The sequence below is a fragment of the Paramisgurnus dabryanus genome, chromosome 18 (genome assembly GCF_030506205.2).
Source record: "Paramisgurnus dabryanus chromosome 18, PD_genome_1.1, whole genome shotgun sequence".
Lineage (NCBI taxonomy): Eukaryota > Metazoa > Chordata > Actinopteri > Cypriniformes > Cobitidae > Paramisgurnus > Paramisgurnus dabryanus.
Window position 1 is genome coordinate 6,156,342 of NC_133354.1, and position 14,859 is coordinate 6,171,200.

The 14,859-nt window shown below is 34.5% G+C and overlaps 1 protein-coding gene across 1 annotated transcript in view; it reads left to right on the plus strand.

Annotated features, from left to right (window-relative positions):
- Positions 1–14,859, plus strand: part of col27a1a (collagen, type XXVII, alpha 1a) — a 62,852-nt gene that overhangs the window by 38,820 nt on the left and 9,173 nt on the right. The window contains exons 15-46 of the mRNA XM_065243715.2: positions 770–823; positions 913–957; positions 3,381–3,434; positions 3,599–3,652; positions 3,798–3,851; positions 3,988–4,041; positions 4,123–4,176; positions 4,263–4,307; positions 5,794–5,847; positions 5,942–5,986; positions 6,086–6,139; positions 6,341–6,394; positions 6,871–6,924; positions 7,162–7,215; positions 9,052–9,105; positions 9,197–9,241; positions 9,916–9,960; positions 10,177–10,230; positions 10,582–10,635; positions 10,812–10,865; positions 11,164–11,217; positions 11,313–11,366; positions 11,458–11,565; positions 11,703–11,756; positions 12,155–12,262; positions 12,348–12,401; positions 12,509–12,562; positions 12,831–12,887; positions 12,980–13,033; positions 13,145–13,198; positions 13,274–13,327; positions 13,425–13,478. Coding sequence (XP_065099787.1) covers positions 770–823; positions 913–957; positions 3,381–3,434; positions 3,599–3,652; positions 3,798–3,851; positions 3,988–4,041; positions 4,123–4,176; positions 4,263–4,307; positions 5,794–5,847; positions 5,942–5,986; positions 6,086–6,139; positions 6,341–6,394; positions 6,871–6,924; positions 7,162–7,215; positions 9,052–9,105; positions 9,197–9,241; positions 9,916–9,960; positions 10,177–10,230; positions 10,582–10,635; positions 10,812–10,865; positions 11,164–11,217; positions 11,313–11,366; positions 11,458–11,565; positions 11,703–11,756; positions 12,155–12,262; positions 12,348–12,401; positions 12,509–12,562; positions 12,831–12,887; positions 12,980–13,033; positions 13,145–13,198; positions 13,274–13,327; positions 13,425–13,478 — 1,794 coding nt within the window. The remainder of the gene's footprint in view (positions 1–769; positions 824–912; positions 958–3,380; positions 3,435–3,598; positions 3,653–3,797; positions 3,852–3,987; positions 4,042–4,122; positions 4,177–4,262; positions 4,308–5,793; positions 5,848–5,941; positions 5,987–6,085; positions 6,140–6,340; positions 6,395–6,870; positions 6,925–7,161; positions 7,216–9,051; positions 9,106–9,196; positions 9,242–9,915; positions 9,961–10,176; positions 10,231–10,581; positions 10,636–10,811; positions 10,866–11,163; positions 11,218–11,312; positions 11,367–11,457; positions 11,566–11,702; positions 11,757–12,154; positions 12,263–12,347; positions 12,402–12,508; positions 12,563–12,830; positions 12,888–12,979; positions 13,034–13,144; positions 13,199–13,273; positions 13,328–13,424; positions 13,479–14,859) is intronic.

Below are 14,859 nucleotides of genomic sequence, written 5' to 3' on the forward strand. Positions count from 1 at the left end.
TGGGTTAATAAAGGGCAATCAATGCGATTTTGTAAGATAATTATCAATATTTAAAACTAAAATAAGTAGCTTACAGTAACGACTAACAGGCATTCACGATAAAGTAAGTTTCCAGCGTATAATATAGCCTACGAGACGTAGTGGCGTAAGGACGAACATGGATGCGCAGAGAGCAAAACACCAGTCAGAAAATTGAATTCAGAGGATTTTGATATTAGACAAGAGGATATTGAGGGTTTTTTTTGCCTACGTTTCGTCCTTACGCCACTACGCTTCATACACTATATTATACGCTGGAAAATCACTCTCTCGTGAATGTGCGTTGATCGTTATTAAAAGCTTATTTTAGTTTGTAAATGTTTTAATATTTTTAGACATTTTTCCAACAAAATCACATCAATTGGCCTCAAAAGGCATTTATTAACCCCTTGGAGCAATGTGAATTACTTCTGTGAAGATTTGACTTTTTAGGCTTCAAATCAAAGCACCATTTACTGCCATTATAAAGCTTGAAACAGCAAGACATTTTTTAATATAACTTAGATTGTGTTCGTCTGAAAAAAGATAATCATATACATCAAGAATGGCCTGAGGCTGAGTAGATCATGGGGTCATTTTATTTTTTGGGTGAACTGTCTCTTTAAATGATGTGAGATCAGTTAAGCATCCACCCAATAAATGTTTTGTAAATCTAAAGATGTTTTTTGCTTTAGATTGTAGTACCTGATTTTAGTGTGTAATATTATACTAATGCATTTCTCTTCTGCAGGGCGATATGGGCCCGGCTGGTGTCATCGGCTTACCAGGTCCAAACGGACTGAAAGTAAGTCATTCCCCCACCCAACCTTCTGCATAAAATCACTAAATCACTCGCCGGCAATTTCAGTCTGTGTACGTCTGTGTTTTTTGCAGGGTGTCTCAGGAAACATGGGCGAGCCCGGTCTGAAAGGTGATAAGGTGATCTAAATGCTCTGTTATTGGCCTGTTATACAGCAGCATGTGATGGAAATTCTCTCTCCCCATTGGCCAGCCACTGTTAAGCATGCATTTTAAAGTGTTAACTGTTTAGTAGCACATAAAGATGAGGTGTGTGTCATTTCTGTAACATTAGCAGCATCACAACATTTAAACAGGACTGTTTACTGTATACTTTTAAACTCACCTTGTCTATGAAATTACTGTTTGGGTGAACAGGTAGTCCCACCTAAACTCACGTCACTGATGTTAATGTTAGGCCTCAGAAAACAAACAGACAGCCGGTTTTACTTTGATGCCACTATTGTTGTAAAAATCACTCTTTTTCGTTAAATGTGTTTGCTAAATAGACGCATTAATACACTGCAAAATTGATTTTCAAGAAAAAAAAATCTTAGTATTTTCGTCTTGTTTTCAGTAAAAATATCTAAATATTCATAAATTAAGATGCTTTTTCTTGATGAGCAAAATGACCCAAGAAAATAAGTCTAGTTTGTATACCAAAAATATCAAATTTAAGTGATTTTGTGCATAAAACAAGCAAAAAAATCTGCCAATGAGATAAGCAAAAAAATCTTGAACATTTTTCCTATTGTTTTTGCTTGTTTTATGCACAAAATCACTTAAATTTGATATTTTTGGTCTAAAAACTAGACTTATTTTCTTGGGTTGTTTTGCTCATCAAGAAAAAGCATCTTAATTTAAGAATTTTTAGATATATTTACTGAAAACAAGACAAAAATACTAAGACATTTTTTTCTTGAAAATCATTTTTTGCAGTGTAGTATGTGTCTGCTTGAGCACTACAAAAATGACTTTCTTACTTAGTATTTTTATCTTGTTTTCAGTAGAAATATCAAAAAATTCTTAAATTAGATGCATTTTTCTTGATGAGCAAAACGACCCAAGAAAATGAGTCTTGTTTTTAGAAAAAAAAAATACAATTTAAGTGAATTTGTGCTTAAAACAAGCAAAAAAATCTGCCTATGGGGTGAGAAAAAAATCTGAAAATAAGTTTTCTTTTTTCTTAAACACTTAATTTAAGCAAAATATTCTCAACCCATTGGCAGATCATTTGGCTTGTTTTAAGCACAAATTCACTTAAATTTTTTAGTTTTTGTCTAAAAACTTGACTTATTTTCTTAACTCATTTTGCTCATCAAGAAAATACATCTTAATTTAAAAAAATTTAGATATTTCGACTGAAAACAAGACAAAAATTTTAAGTAAGAAAGTCATTTTTTGCAGTGTATTAACTCATTCCTCGCCAGCCTTTTTTTTAAGTTACCCATCATCATTTTTCACAAAATGCCTTCTAGGAAAATTTTCTTCTATAAATATATAAACATACAAATATAAACAAACAAACAAATCAGGGAAAAAATGTTTAATCTAATCTCTTTATTTGTTCTCTTTTTATAACCTCTTGAGCAAAAAGCTGAAATAAATGCATTTTTGTAAAGGAATTTTGTTAGCGATCAGATTCAGAACAATGATCAAAAACATACACAGAGTTTAAAATGTTGTAAAATTAGTAATTTTACAACTAGTGCTGGGAAAAGATTAATCGTGATTAATCACATTCAAAATAAAAGTGATTTTTTGCATAATATGTGTGTGTGTTTGTGTGTGTACTGAGTGTAATTATTATGTATATTTAACCACACACACACACATACATATATTCATTTAAGATTTTTTAATTTATATATACTTTTTAAAAATGTATATATAATATAGAATATATAAAAATATAAATAAATATATATACACATGTAAATGTTTCTTAAATACATACATGAATGTGTGTGTATTTATATATACATAATAATTACACACAGCACACACTAATATATTATGCAAAAAATCACTTTTATGTTGAATGCGATTAATCGCGATTTATCTTTTCCCAGCACTAAAAATTAGTTTTTGCATCAGTTTTTTAAACTGGGTAAGATCCATCTAGTGGATAATAGCGGAATTACATATTACCGTAAAAACTTGTCAGGAAAGTGTCATTGGCAGAGAAATGTTTTCTTTTAATTGACGAGATAACTTGTCAATGGCGGGGAAAGAGTTAAATGTCAAGGCTTCTACATAAACCTCTCTAAGGGATGGTTCACATTTCACATATAAATCCGCGACCGCAGCGCTTTCCGTCTTCTATCCACACGCTTTCTGACGCAGTATTGCTAGAAAGTATTTTCAAGCACACCTGGAAAAAAAGAGTATGTTGCGATCGTGCCGCTCTCTTTTTGAGTGCACTTGCCGCACGTCTACATTCAAAATCATGTATTTGTGCACGCAAAAAACGCGAAATGTGAACCTCCCCTAACTGTGTATTTTCACTAATCCATTAACTTATCTGTAATTTCTGACTTTGTGTCTCTTTCACTTTCTCTCAGGGTGAAGTGGGGCTTCCTGGAGAGCAGGGCGAGATCGGGTTCCAGGGTGACAAGGTACCCTTAAAAAGTGACCCCTTAACACTTAAACATATACACCCTGTCAGAACAATGTCTGATGTTTATGTTGCAATCTATATTAGTCTTTGAGTTTTTGTTGTCTTTGACTGTTTCTGCTAATATCTTCACTAATTGTGTATCTGTTTGTGTGTTGGTTTCAGGGTATTCAGGGTCTGCCAGGGTTGCCAGGACCTCGAGGAAAGCCAGGACCACAGGTTTGTTTTTGTTTGTTTCTTATTTTAGTAAAGTATTTGTGTAAAGGGTAATGCATGTACCACATTTTAAAAGCTGTTAATACCATATTAGTTTATATGATTGTTTATTTGCATGCGTTAATATCGGTTTTTGTGTTTTATCTAGGGCAAACCAGGAGAACGAGGGCCCAGTGGAGTGCCAGGTCCGCCAGGACCTGAGGTAATACTTAACATCTCATTACCATTTTAAAACCACAAAAAACTTCACGTCTAAATGTGTAAACTTGTACTGGTCTGTTATGTAATCAACCATAACTGATGCTGATTGGCTGATGTACAATTTTGTAATTTTACAGGGTTTTCCCGGAGACATCGGAAAACCTGGAGACAATGGACCTGAAGGCCCAAAGGTGACAGATGCAAACATTTTAACTATTTTGTGGATGTGTACAAGCATGTATGTATGATTTCATTTCATTTTTTGTGTTTAGGGCAAACTTGGAGCCAGAGGGTTGCCAGGTCCTCGCGGTGCAGCTGGCCGCCAGGTCTGTTTTTGTATATTTTATGAGATACGCCTTTTATTGGACTAATAGAAGTGTGAGAAATAAATGTGGTTCATTTTAATTCTTAGGGTGATGAGGGTCCTTTAGGACCACCAGGACCCGCAGGACTCGAGGTAAGTTGTTTATATAAAGAATAAACTGCATATGAAAACTGTTAGTGTTTACTGTTGATTGTCTCTGTGTGTGTATATGGGATGGTGTACCTGTTTATAAGTAAGGTTTTTGTTGGCGGTTCAAGGAATTTGTTTTGGAGGGTACAAAGTACTAAACAAAATTTTTATTTCTAAATTTGATGCTAAAAATATAATAAGACGTTTGCTCAACTCTTTCTCCGCCAGTGTCTGCCAGCGCCAGCATTTTTTATGATTTTCACAAAAGATTAAACTTTTCCATAAATATAAAAACATAAAAAATATCAAATGAAAGAACAGACCCTCTGCTTTCAAAAAAAGTTTTATCCTATCTTCATTTGTTCTCTTTTTATAATCTTTCAAATATGGGTAGGTTTTTTCAAAAATACAAAATTTTGAGCAAAAAGCTTAGATGATTGCATTTTTGTAAAGGACTTTTGTTAGATATCAGATACAGAGCGATGATCAAAATATACACTGTTTGTACTGTTTTTGGATCAGTGGATGCTTTAGTGTTTTATAAGTTGTGTAAGAGCGCCACCTAGTGGATAATAGCAGAAATATGAATTGCTGTATAAAAACTCGTCATTGGCAGGAAGACATTTTCTCTTAATTGACGAGATAACTCCTCAATGTAGGAAAAGAGTAAATAAAACAAAGTCTGTATGAGGATTATGTGTTGAGTAATGCATCACACATTATTTTCATTGTAGTACAACAATAATAATGCACATTGTCTTATTACAAATTACAAATTGTCATGAAAACTATGTCACAATGCAAAAATAATCTTCAATTTTTATGTCATCTATTCATATTCATTCATGTTTGTCACCTTTACTTGCACATTTACAGTTAGTGGAGAAAATTGTATAATTCCTCAGTGGGCCACTAGGTGGCGTAATGCAAGATATTCATTTAAAACAGCTTTAGTTTATGATTCCATGAATCTTCATTACAAAAGATTTGTGGGATGTTTTCTGAAAGACATCTTCTCTTCAGAAGAAAAGAAAACCTTTAGTTTTCCTAGAAAGTTTAAGGTCCCCTGTGCACAGTCTGTGTTGCATAACATGGCTCATTTTCCAATCTCCCAAAGTTTTTCCTTTCTTTCCATCTTTTCTTGTTGAACTAAACACACTGCATTTCTGGCACAAACTCCAAACATTTCTGGATGTTTTCCATCATTTTTTTCCTCAAACAGGTATCTGTTTTACTCATTTCTCTCGCTCGCTGGCTCTTTTTTGTGAGAATTTCAGCATGTTTTCATTTGTGTTCTTGCTTTTGATAATAATAATAATAGAAATATTTTCTCTTTATAGTAATAAGGAAAATGTGCCTAAATAAAAATTTAACATTGTAAAGACTTTTACGGTACTAAACAAAATAATGTTTTTGTGTGAAATGTCTCTGTGTTTAAATATTGTCTTTATTTGTCTAAAAACATAAAAGTGTCTTTACTTTGCATCAGGGTTTGATGGGCAGTTCGGGTTTCCCTGGAGCCACTGGACCTGAAGGACTCAAAGTAAGATTTGTACACAATATAAACACACACAAATCTCTTAAACACACACACACACACACACACACTGAAACAAACTCTCTCTGATCTGTCTTAGGGCGAGCAGGGTGTCACAGGAAAATCAGGGCCTATGGGCGAGAGAGTGAGTACATCATGAATGAGTTATTCCTGTACACACACACAAACACACACACACACACACATACACACAGTCTGACCCTCATGCTGGTTGTGTTTTTAGGGTCTTGTTGGTTTCATCGGTCCTGCCGGAGAGGCCGGAGTAGCTGGAGAGAAGGTGATGTGTTCAGGAGTTTTATTGTTGATATTGTTACTTCTTGATTGTTATGCAGTTTGTTTCTGTCAGTCAGTAAGAATAAAATCAACACAATAAACTTATTTAAAGTCATTATTATGTAACAGATTAATAGCTAGAAATAAAAATGGCTTGCAATCGTGTATATGTATGTAACGTGTAAATGTTTTGTGATTGATTTAGGGTGATCGCGGAGAGACGGGTTTACCTGGGCCTCCGGGAGAGAAAGGCTCTACGGTACGATACACCACCGTTTAAATCATATTCATTTCATTTGTGAGCACAAAATGGGTCAAAACATTATTTATACATCATCTACATCATCACTGTCCAAAAGAACCATGGTAATATACCATAGTAATACTGTGTCTTTTGGACACTACCATAAGAGTGACAACAAATTGTTTTCTGAAGTATCATATCAAATACCATGGTATATAATTAGTAATATAGTATAAATCAAAGTTGCCATCACTTTACTATAGTACATTTTTACTTTACTATTTACTATAGTAATACGTTTAAATTTTGGTATATAGCAGGCGCTTTTATCCAAAGCAACTTACAAACCAACACAAAAATAAAACAACAGAGTGAAATTAGTTAATGAGTAAACTTTGTATTTAATATTTATATTATACAATATGTTAATTTTAAAAAGTCCTATATTGTGTGTAGATGAACTTAAGTTTTTTGTTTCCTGGTATTCACAGGGACACCCGGGAACCCCTGGAGAGAGCGGACCCCCGGGTCCAGTCGGCAGTCCGGTACGTCTCCGTCAGTGTTTGGATCATGTAACAGAACGGTAGCTTTGGTAAACCTCCATCACCCGCTGTCGTCAGATTAGTCCTCTGTCTGTCATCTTGTCCTACACCTCTGTGATTTTAGTCTGAACGCACACAGAAGTCAATCTGCCCTGACGTTAACCATCAGCATCAGTGTGTTCAAAGAGACCCAGACATTGAAGTGTTTGTGTGTACTTAACTCTGTGTGTGTTTTTATAGGGCTCGCCGGGATCACGTGGACCCATTGGCATAAGAGGACCTAAGGGAAGACGGGTAAGACATTGTGCGTGTGTGTGAGTGTATTTGAGTAAATAGTCAATTAGTTGATGTTTTAGGTAGATGTTTTAAGTGTCAATACATGGATCAAGTCAGCAACCGTAGTTAGTTAATTTGTGATCAATGAGCACATAATCAGGTTGTGTGGTAGCTCAAATGCAGACACAAATGTTTTCATTTAAATTACTGGTTAACAAAGTAAGTGATCAAGTAATCTATTCGTGTCTATGATGCCGTCTGGACTTTGTTACAGACTCACTGATTCTGTACATTACAGGTCAATGGTTCATTGAGTTAGTGAAGCATTTAACCTCATTTCCTTAACCACATTTACTGAAGAGAGAGAGAGAGAGAGAGTTTGTGTTAGGTGACCTACAAACAAGAACCTAGTCAGATATCATTGAGTATGTTTATTAAAAAATACTTAAAGGTATCTTTGAGAAACATTTGATCATACAGGCAAAGTGTGGCTACAGTTGTGAAGCTCAGATGCAAAAGCCGCTAAACACCGCCTTCATCAAAAATTATATTAACCAAATGCTCTCAGCGCATATTATACGTTCATCAAATACTTTTGCTTCAAATCTGCTTAATCTCAATAAATTGGATAAATGACGGTGCACAAAACAAACGTAGATTACATTCAAACTTGTAAATAAATGGACCTGAATATAACCCATATGTGGCAGTGAAATGGATCTCAGCGCCCCCTAATGTGTGCATCAGTTTCTTCATTTTTACATTCTGACTTTTATCATTAGCAAATTTTCTAATTGCATCTTTAGTGATTTTGTAACTGTTTACTATGTCCAAAAAGTGGATGTTTTTAGAAGGAGGTTTTTGCAAAAAAACTTGCATGTACTTAGAGGGTTTTGCAGTGAAAGGCAGTGAAATACCAATGAAATAACTAAAGTGACATTTTTGAAAATAAAGCATTTCAATTACTGACTAATAACCTTTTCACTGCCATTAAAGTGAAATTACAGAACATAAGCATAACATTTGGCATTGATGCACAATAAAACAAAAACCCTGAAGTATACTGTGAGTCATTTTGGATATCTTTCCATGTATTCGAGGAACAGAAGCTGAGTTTACTTGGTTCAGTAGCAACACAAGAGACTTGTAAAATAAAATACCATTATAATGAAATCACAGCATTATTAGGTGCTGAAGGCTAATGAAACACTTTATTTAGTCATGTTTTATGATTGTTAAAGGATGGTAGTCATAATATTTTTAACAATAATTGGTCTTGGATATGCTGAGAAACCTTGTGCTTGTGTAATGTGGAAAGTGTGTATTACAGTTTGTGTCTGTGTGAGAGAGAGAGAGACGTGATGATATTATTTCATCAGTTTAATGTATTCTGTCTGGACACACACTTTATATTAGTGTAATAATTGACGCAAACAAATACTTGGCTACCCTTAATGAAATCTGTGTGATTTATTCTCATTCATAGTAACTCCATAGACATGGATTTTAAACTAACTTTAAAGTGAAGGTTCATCAAATAAAATACCAGCTGTGTTTTTCTGCATCGTTTACATTCTGTAGATAGATCCATTATGTACAAACTCAATCTGTAGGATGTTATCTGTCTATAGGAAACTGTTTTATGCCATTTCAACATAGTTTTGGTCATGTATCAAATCTAATAATAACATTTACAGTCTTCATATCTATTATAACTCTCCTGATTATTCCACACACATATATAAACCCTGTGGTGCTCCCTCTAGTGGTGAAGTGTATATTAAGTCATTACTCTGTGCAGGCAGCATTAGGATTTTCTGAGGATTTGTTAACATATTTATGCTTCTGCTACAGGGTCCTCGGGGTTTAGACGGTGTGACAGGTGAACCCGGGTCTGAAGGTAAAAAGGTAAGAAACAATCCTCCGCAGATAAATTCTGTACACTTTTCCATCTGACTTCCGTATGTCTCATTTCGTCTCATGTTGTCTCACCTCACAGGGTCCTGATGGTCCACCTGGAAAAGTCGGCTTGCCGGGACAAGGGGTAAAAACTCATTACTGCTTTGACAATCTCTTTCTAAATGTGTTACTATGGCAACTGTCACTATTTTTCTTCAATCTCTGATTGTGTTGCTATAGTAACTGTCACTCTATTTTAAATCTCTGATTGTGTTACTATAGCAGCTGTCACAATTTTCTTCAATCTCTAATTGTGTTACTATGGCAACTGTCCAATTTTCTTCAATCTTTGATTGTGTTGCTATGGTAACTATCACTCTGTATTTTAAATCTCTGATTGTGTTGCTACGGCAACTGTCACTGTTTTTCTTCAATCTCTAATTGTGTTGCTATGGTAACTGTCACTCTGTATTTTAAATCTCTGATTGTGTTACTATGGCAACTGTCACAATTTTCTTCAATCTTTGATTGTGTTGCTATGGGAACTATCACTCTGTATTTTAAATCTCTGATTGTGTTGCTATGGCAACTGTCACTGTTTTTCTTCAATCTCTAATTGTGTTGCTATGGTAACGGTACTATTTTTTATCTCTGAGTGTGTTGCTGTGGTAACTGTCACTCTGTATTTTCATTCTCCAATTGGGTTGCTATGGTAACAGTCACTATGTCTTTAAATCTGGTTGTGTTGCTATGGTAGCTGTCACTATTTTTCTTCAATATTGGTTTGCTATGGTAACAGTCACTATGTCTAATTTGCAGGGAAAGATCGGGGAGCCTGGGGAGGCGGGGCCAAAAGGATTTACGGTTTGTCACTCTTTTGAATATATTATAATAATAAATTAATATTGTACTAATTTTAATGTGAATTATTCAAACAATTATAATAAGGTTTATTTATTTTTATATGTAATTATTTATTATGCATTAACTACATAGAATTATTATTGTTGCTTGTAATTTTTAACATTTTGCTTTTATAAAAATATTTTTCATTAGTCTGTGTAATTTATCTCTCTGTAGGGAGTTCAAGGACCATCAGGGGCCACAGGCGACAAAGGAATAGCAGGAGAGCCCGTAAGTGATGTTTTATTTCTCTTCCATGCACACAAAGTAAAACTATGTTAGTTATATCTTATATTTAGGTAAATATTTATAAAAAAAAGAAACAGCATTGTGTCTTTTAAATATTGTTTGACTTTGTGATTTTAATGTGTATTTTGAGCTCTAATATTTATTTCCTGGCCGAACACATTCAGTTTTAGTTTGTTGAATGTTTCTGGTTATGTACCTTACACATTTGCACTGATACACAAACAATCTACAGGACAGATTAACATTTTAATCATTAGAAATGAATTATAATGTATGTGAATTATGTTTATATCATTGTGTTACTGATAATTGATGTTGTGTGTTTGGGATAAGGGTCCTTCAGGGCCGCCGGGAACAATCGGACCCCCTGGAAATCCAGGGCCAATGGTAACAAACACAAACACTCATCAAACAAAAATATCTCAGATTTTCCACTAATTTCCCAGATTTACCTGTCACTTCTGATTTATTAATGCTTGAATTCAAATTATTTTGTTTAAATGCTGTTTATACTGATATTTTTATTCATCCATCCGTCTCTCTCTTTTTCTCTTTTTTTATAGGGACCTGCAGGAAACCTCGGTGACCTCGGACTTCCAGGAGAACCGGGAGAGAAGGTAAAATAAATTTTCATGAAATAACCTTTGCTAAATATGCTATCAGCTCAACGAGAAACAATGCATATTTTGTCAAGCTTGAGAAGAAAAAGTTTATAGGTATATTTGGTTTAAATGAGCGCTGTTATAGTTAGATAATATATCACCCTGAGCTTGGCACAGTTGTGCCGTCACACAACATTGGTTATAATTGCAAGTTGGCAAACTGGATTTGTGTAATTAAAAAGATCTTAAACTTGCTAGAAAGTATAAAAGTGTCTGTGTGTTTGGACTCTGAATTTCTTCATTGTTTCTGCAGGGGTCACTCGGTCCGGCAGGGAACGCTGGGGCAGCGGGAATTATCGGAACAAGGGTGTGTTTTTGCTACACTTGTAAATAAAATACATTAGCGTTGCTGTGAATGCACCCATGAATGGACCAAAACAGCTTTTTGTTTGTTTGATACAGGGTGAACCGGGTTTAGAAGGAGAAGCTGGTCCAGCTGGTCCTGATGGTGCAAAGGTAAAACAATTACTGATGCTTACAAGCTAGACAACATTGACGTCATGATAGATATCCACTAAGGTAATGTTGCTTTGATGTTTTTGGACAGGGTGATAAAGGTGACATGGGTGCAGAGGGCGAGCAGGGGGTCAGAGGTGACCCTGGAATCAAAGGCAAAGAAGGGCCACCGGGCGACCCCGGACTCACCGGTGTCAGAGTAAGTACTCGTACCTTAAAGACCTTCATCTTTTTTTATAAAACATTGTAGTAGATGACGCAAAGATGCAAACTTGTTTGAGTTTAGTAAATGTGCTTTATCATCTATTATCAGCTGAAGTCTTTCATCTTTTTTAGGGTCCTGAAGGAAAATCAGGTAAACATGGCGAAAGAGGAAAACCAGGGTTTAAGGTGAGATGTAATACATTTATAGACTGCCTTATATATATACTGGACCATAAAACCAGTCAATTTTTTGAAATTGGTATTTTTACTAACTAGTTGAAAATCAAATATTGGGAAAATCTTCTTTAAAGTTGTCCTCAGCACCATATATTACTAATGATAAATACATTTTTATATATTTTATATAGTTTACAAAATAAATATCTTCATTGAGCATGATCTTTATTAAATATCTTGATGATTTTGGGCATTTAAAAAATCTATAATTTTGACCCATACAATGTATAGTTAGCTATTGCTACAAATATACCCGTGCGACTTATGACTGGTTTGTGGTCCGTGTGTATTTCATAACTTTGTTTAAAATGAATTATCCAATATTGATGACACTTTGTTACCTGTAGGGTGCCAAAGGTAACATTGGTCACCTGGGTGAGACCGGAGCCGTGGGAAAGATCGGACCAGTTGGCACCACCGGACCAAAGGGCTCGCGAGGAACCGTTGGACATGTGGTAAACAGATAGAGCTAACAATTCAATAAAGAAATAGTAATAAATAAGGTGTTTAGTCAACGTATGTCCTCTTCATCTGTGTCAGGGTGCTCCCGGGCGAATGGGGCTGCAGGGTGATCCAGGCATCTCAGGATACGGGGTGAGAAAGAGTCAATCGTCAATATCATCCCATAAATGTGTTATGTTGTGTTATTACATTTCATTTGAAGGATTTATAAGATGTGTTATTTCTCTCTTTCTCTACAGGGTCACCAGGGACCTCAGGGTCCAATTGGAACCCCGGGACCAAAAGGTGAAAAGGTAATCTTCACCTTTCCTTTTTGAACTGTGATGTGCACTGTATACTACATTTACATTTATGCATTTGACAGCCACTTATATCCAAAGCGACTTACAATGCATTCATACATGTGGGAATTTTCTGTACATAATTGCTGGGCTTGTTTGGTGTTGACAAATACATTACACACACGCTCATGAAAACATTCATATGCACACCTTTGAATCAGATACGCTTTGTGGTTTCTCTATAACCATCTGATGTTTCGCATTATGTTTTATGCTTTAGGGCGAACATGGGGATGATGGGAAGGTGGAGGGTCCTGCCGGTCCTCCAGGAATCATAGTGAGTCTGTGCTCTTCGCTCTTTAAACACGTCTGTGGTTTTCATCGGGATCTCTTTGGAAATATTTGCTTGTGTTTTTTGTGTATATTCAGGGACCAACAGGAAAGCGTGGAGACAGAGGTGAACCCGGGGATCCAGGATATGTGGTGAGATATGTTTAAAGCATACTGTTGTTTAACATGCAGTATGTGTTGTTACAGCCTATAATTGATTGAAAACACAATGGATTTGCTAAAAGCTTTTGTTTGCATATACAGGGTCAGCAAGGTGTCGATGGTTTACGAGGCAAACCTGGTGCTCCTGGATTACCTGTAAGTACATTGATATATTAAATATTACAAACATGCATAAACTTCAACTCACACACTTTTTTTAAACGCATTAAGGGTAATCCTGGTCCGCGTGGAACACAGGGACCCAAAGGATCCAAAGGAGAACGGGTAAAGCTAAGATCGCAAGTTAAGACTGTGTTAGAGTTTATGCAGATTTCATTACCTACAGATTCTTAAATACTTTCTGTGATTCTCTGTTTTAAAGGGTCAGAAGGGTAAACAGGGTCATGAAGGAGAACGTGGCAGTAGAGGAGCACCAGTAAGCTAATACAACATCTTTCTTTTTTATGTAGCATCAGTTCATTAGATTAGAAGCAAGGTCTCACAAATAACATCTAAGGACAAATTTCATATACATATGGACCACAAAACCAAACATAAGGGTACATTTTTTGAAATTGAGATCATCTGAATGATGATTAAATAGGCTTTCCATTGATTTATGGTTTGTCAGGATATGACAATATTCGGCAAAGAACTATTTGAAAATTTGGAATCTCAGGGTGAAACAATAAAATATTGAGAAAATCGCCTTTAAAGTTGTCCATATGAAGTCCTTAGCAACACATATTACAAATAATAAATACATTTTTACATATTTACCGTAATAATTTACTTATTTTCTTCATGGAACATGATCTTTACTTTATATCCTAATGATTTTTATTTAAAAAATTATTTTGACCCAAATAATGTATTGTTGGCTATCCAGGGTCACAAATAATGATTGTGATATGCAACAAAAGTTTCTATTATTGTAAAGGAAAATAATGTACTGATGTTACTGATACATAAAAAACATAAATTATAGAAAATTCAATTTTTTCTTTATAGAGTAATGAAAATGTGAATTTTCCACATTACAGCAATCCAGAGGTTCACAAGGGGATGAAAATATCCAAATTATGAATTGTTTTTAGAAAATTCTGATCATTTTAAAAAGATCTTAGAAATTTGATGTGTATATATATATATATATATATATATATATATATATATATATATATATATATTAACTATTTACAGCTCAGTATTTTTTTATTTCTTGCTCAACAATCTTTTTTTACATTCTGGTTGAAATTCGTTGGCTAGATCTACTTAAACATTTTTAAAGTTTATAAACTTACATTTTCTCACTTTAAGTAAAAAATTTAAGATGAATTTTTTTTACAAATTACTTAAATTGGTAACACCTAAAAAATGTAGTGTCTCTTAGTGATAAAATTTAAGTTGAAAAAAAAATGCATTATTTAGGTGTTATCAGTTTTTAAGTAAATCTGACGTTCCATATTTACAGTATACCTTTTAAATTGCAGAAATTGAAATTGCGAATTGAAAATACACCAAATGAAAACGGGTCAATTTTACAAAAACAAAAAGTTTTTACATTCACATGAGTTTTTCAGGCAATTTGAAAAAGAAATATATATATAGCAAAACTGCAACGGATGCAGTTTTCTTCACATTTACAAGTCACCTGATGTCCATACAAGTCACATGATTGTTCTTTAGAGATGTGAAATAACATTCTAATATTCCAGAAGCCCATTTCCGCCACATAAGAAAAAATCATAGTTATGAGATAAAAGATGAAATAATGACTTTTAAAGTCAAAATTATGCGATAAACGTAATTATGAC